The sequence below is a fragment of the Myotis brandtii genome, unplaced genomic scaffold (genome assembly GCF_000412655.1).
Source record: "Myotis brandtii unplaced genomic scaffold, ASM41265v1 scaffold684, whole genome shotgun sequence".
Taxonomy (NCBI): domain Eukaryota; kingdom Metazoa; phylum Chordata; class Mammalia; order Chiroptera; family Vespertilionidae; genus Myotis; species Myotis brandtii.
Genome location: NW_005370673.1, coordinates 1,238,049 through 1,239,758, shown reverse-complemented (window position 1 = coordinate 1,239,758; position 1,710 = coordinate 1,238,049). Strand labels below are relative to the sequence as shown.

The window sequence follows — 1,710 nt, the reverse complement described above, 5'->3', positions numbered from 1 at the left end:
GCCACATTTGGCACAATGGTCTGGCACGGCATGGCCAGGGGTGCCCCGGCGGTGTGGGGAAGCTTGACCGTCTGCAGAGGCAGGGCTGGGGACGCGGGCAGGGGGCCGGCAGCACTGAGCGGGAGGCTTGGCAAGATGACGGCAGGAGAGAAATACTGAGAGGGAGGCGGCACCGCAGGCCCACTGGCAGCCGGCAGGTCGGGGAGCGCCGAGGGGAGGCTGTCGAGTGTGGCCAGCGGAGCAACTGGCGGGATGACAGGAGGTGGAGGCATCTGAAAGAGATGGAGCACGTCGGCCCCGGGGCGCGGCCCACGGGACAGCGCCGGCACAACCAGGTTCTGCCTGAGATACTTCTGTGCAGCTGCTGCCAAAGGAACCCAAGAGGAAACTCAATTCCAGTGAAACCAAGCGCATGACACCTTCCACAGGGAAGGAAAGAGGGTGGCCTGGGGGAGCCCCCGTTGGCCCCACCGTGAGGGCCTCGGGTGGTTCTGAGGATGGCCAGGCATGTCGGCTGTGCCACCAGGACTGGGGAGGATGGGTGTCCCCACCATGGGAGCGCCCAAACCTCTGGTCCGAGGCACCCAGCACCTGGCCCCTGGGTTCCACACTTCACACTCCAGCGCTTCTCGGCCAGCTCTCTCCAGAGCAGGGCTTCCGCCCGGCGTGCATGAGGACTCGCCAGCATGCAGCGCCTGACTATATGTCAGCGCACTGACCTCTCCCTTCGATGGTCAAATAAGGAAATAACAACAGCCAACACAACCATCGATGTCTGTTGTGAATGAATCAAAATTCAACCTATTTTGTCAGATTGGCAAAAAATACATTTTCCGAGTGCTGCCGAGTTTCAGGAACCAGTCTGTGTGCCATCAGGTGACAGGGCTGGCAGCCGCTGCCCTAAAGAGAAAGCCGTTCTGGCGGCAGTACACGAGCGTCACACGCACGCGGCCCGGGCAGCTCGAAGGTGGTGAGGAGGTGCAGGCCAACCTCTGTGCATTTGAAAAGCAACTGAACGCCGCGGCCATCAACAAGCGAGGGCGGTTAACTAGCCGGGAAGGGAAACCAGGGCTGTGCCAGGTGACAGCTGGCAGGTAGGAACCTGTGTCGTGGGGGAACCTCAGGGACACTCATGCCTTCCCAGGAAGCGGCACTTCCCATCACAGCTCGGTGACCCCCACGAGGCAAAAGCACCCCATGACCATCACTGGCACGAGTCTAGGCGATGGCACCCCGCACCGAGCATGTGCTGCCAAGGACCACCGTCATGTGCGCTCCACCCCCGCCCACGGTCAGCAGCGGGCGGGGCAGGAGAGGGGCGGTACCTGCGGGGGGACTGGAGTGAGTGGCTGCAGAGGCACCGGTGGCATCTGGATGGGCGTCGGCTGCGCCGCGGCCACCTGGGAGGTCGAAGCCAGGTACGGAGGCAGGTGAGCGGGCACCGGCTGGAGAGGGCGCATGGGCGGCGGGGCCAGGACCTGTGGCAGGGGCGCTGGCTGGGCCAGCGGAGGCTGAAGGGAGAGGGGCGTCTCTTACACAGCGTCCCACTGAGATGCCCACAGGTGCTCGGACGTGACAGAGATAATCAGTGAGTGTGCACACACACATGCACACACATACTTACACACCCAGCAGGGAGCCCAGGACATGCAGATCTGGGAGAATGCTGTGTGTGAATGAGGCCCCTCCCAATGCTATGGGACTTGAATT

General features: G+C 62.9%; 1 protein-coding gene across 1 annotated transcript in view; it reads right to left on the bottom strand.

Moving 5' to 3' along the window:
• The window catches only part of WNK2 (WNK lysine deficient protein kinase 2), a 166,775-nt gene that overhangs the window by 66,673 nt on the left and 98,392 nt on the right, over nt 1-1,710 (bottom strand). Inside the window, exons 12-13 of the mRNA XM_014529505.1 lie at nt 1,326-1,511; nt 4-272 (exon numbers count right to left, since the gene is read on the bottom strand). Of these exons, the coding sequence (XP_014384991.1) occupies nt 4-272; nt 1,326-1,511 (455 nt within the window). The remainder of the gene's footprint in view (nt 1-3; nt 273-1,325; nt 1,512-1,710) is intronic.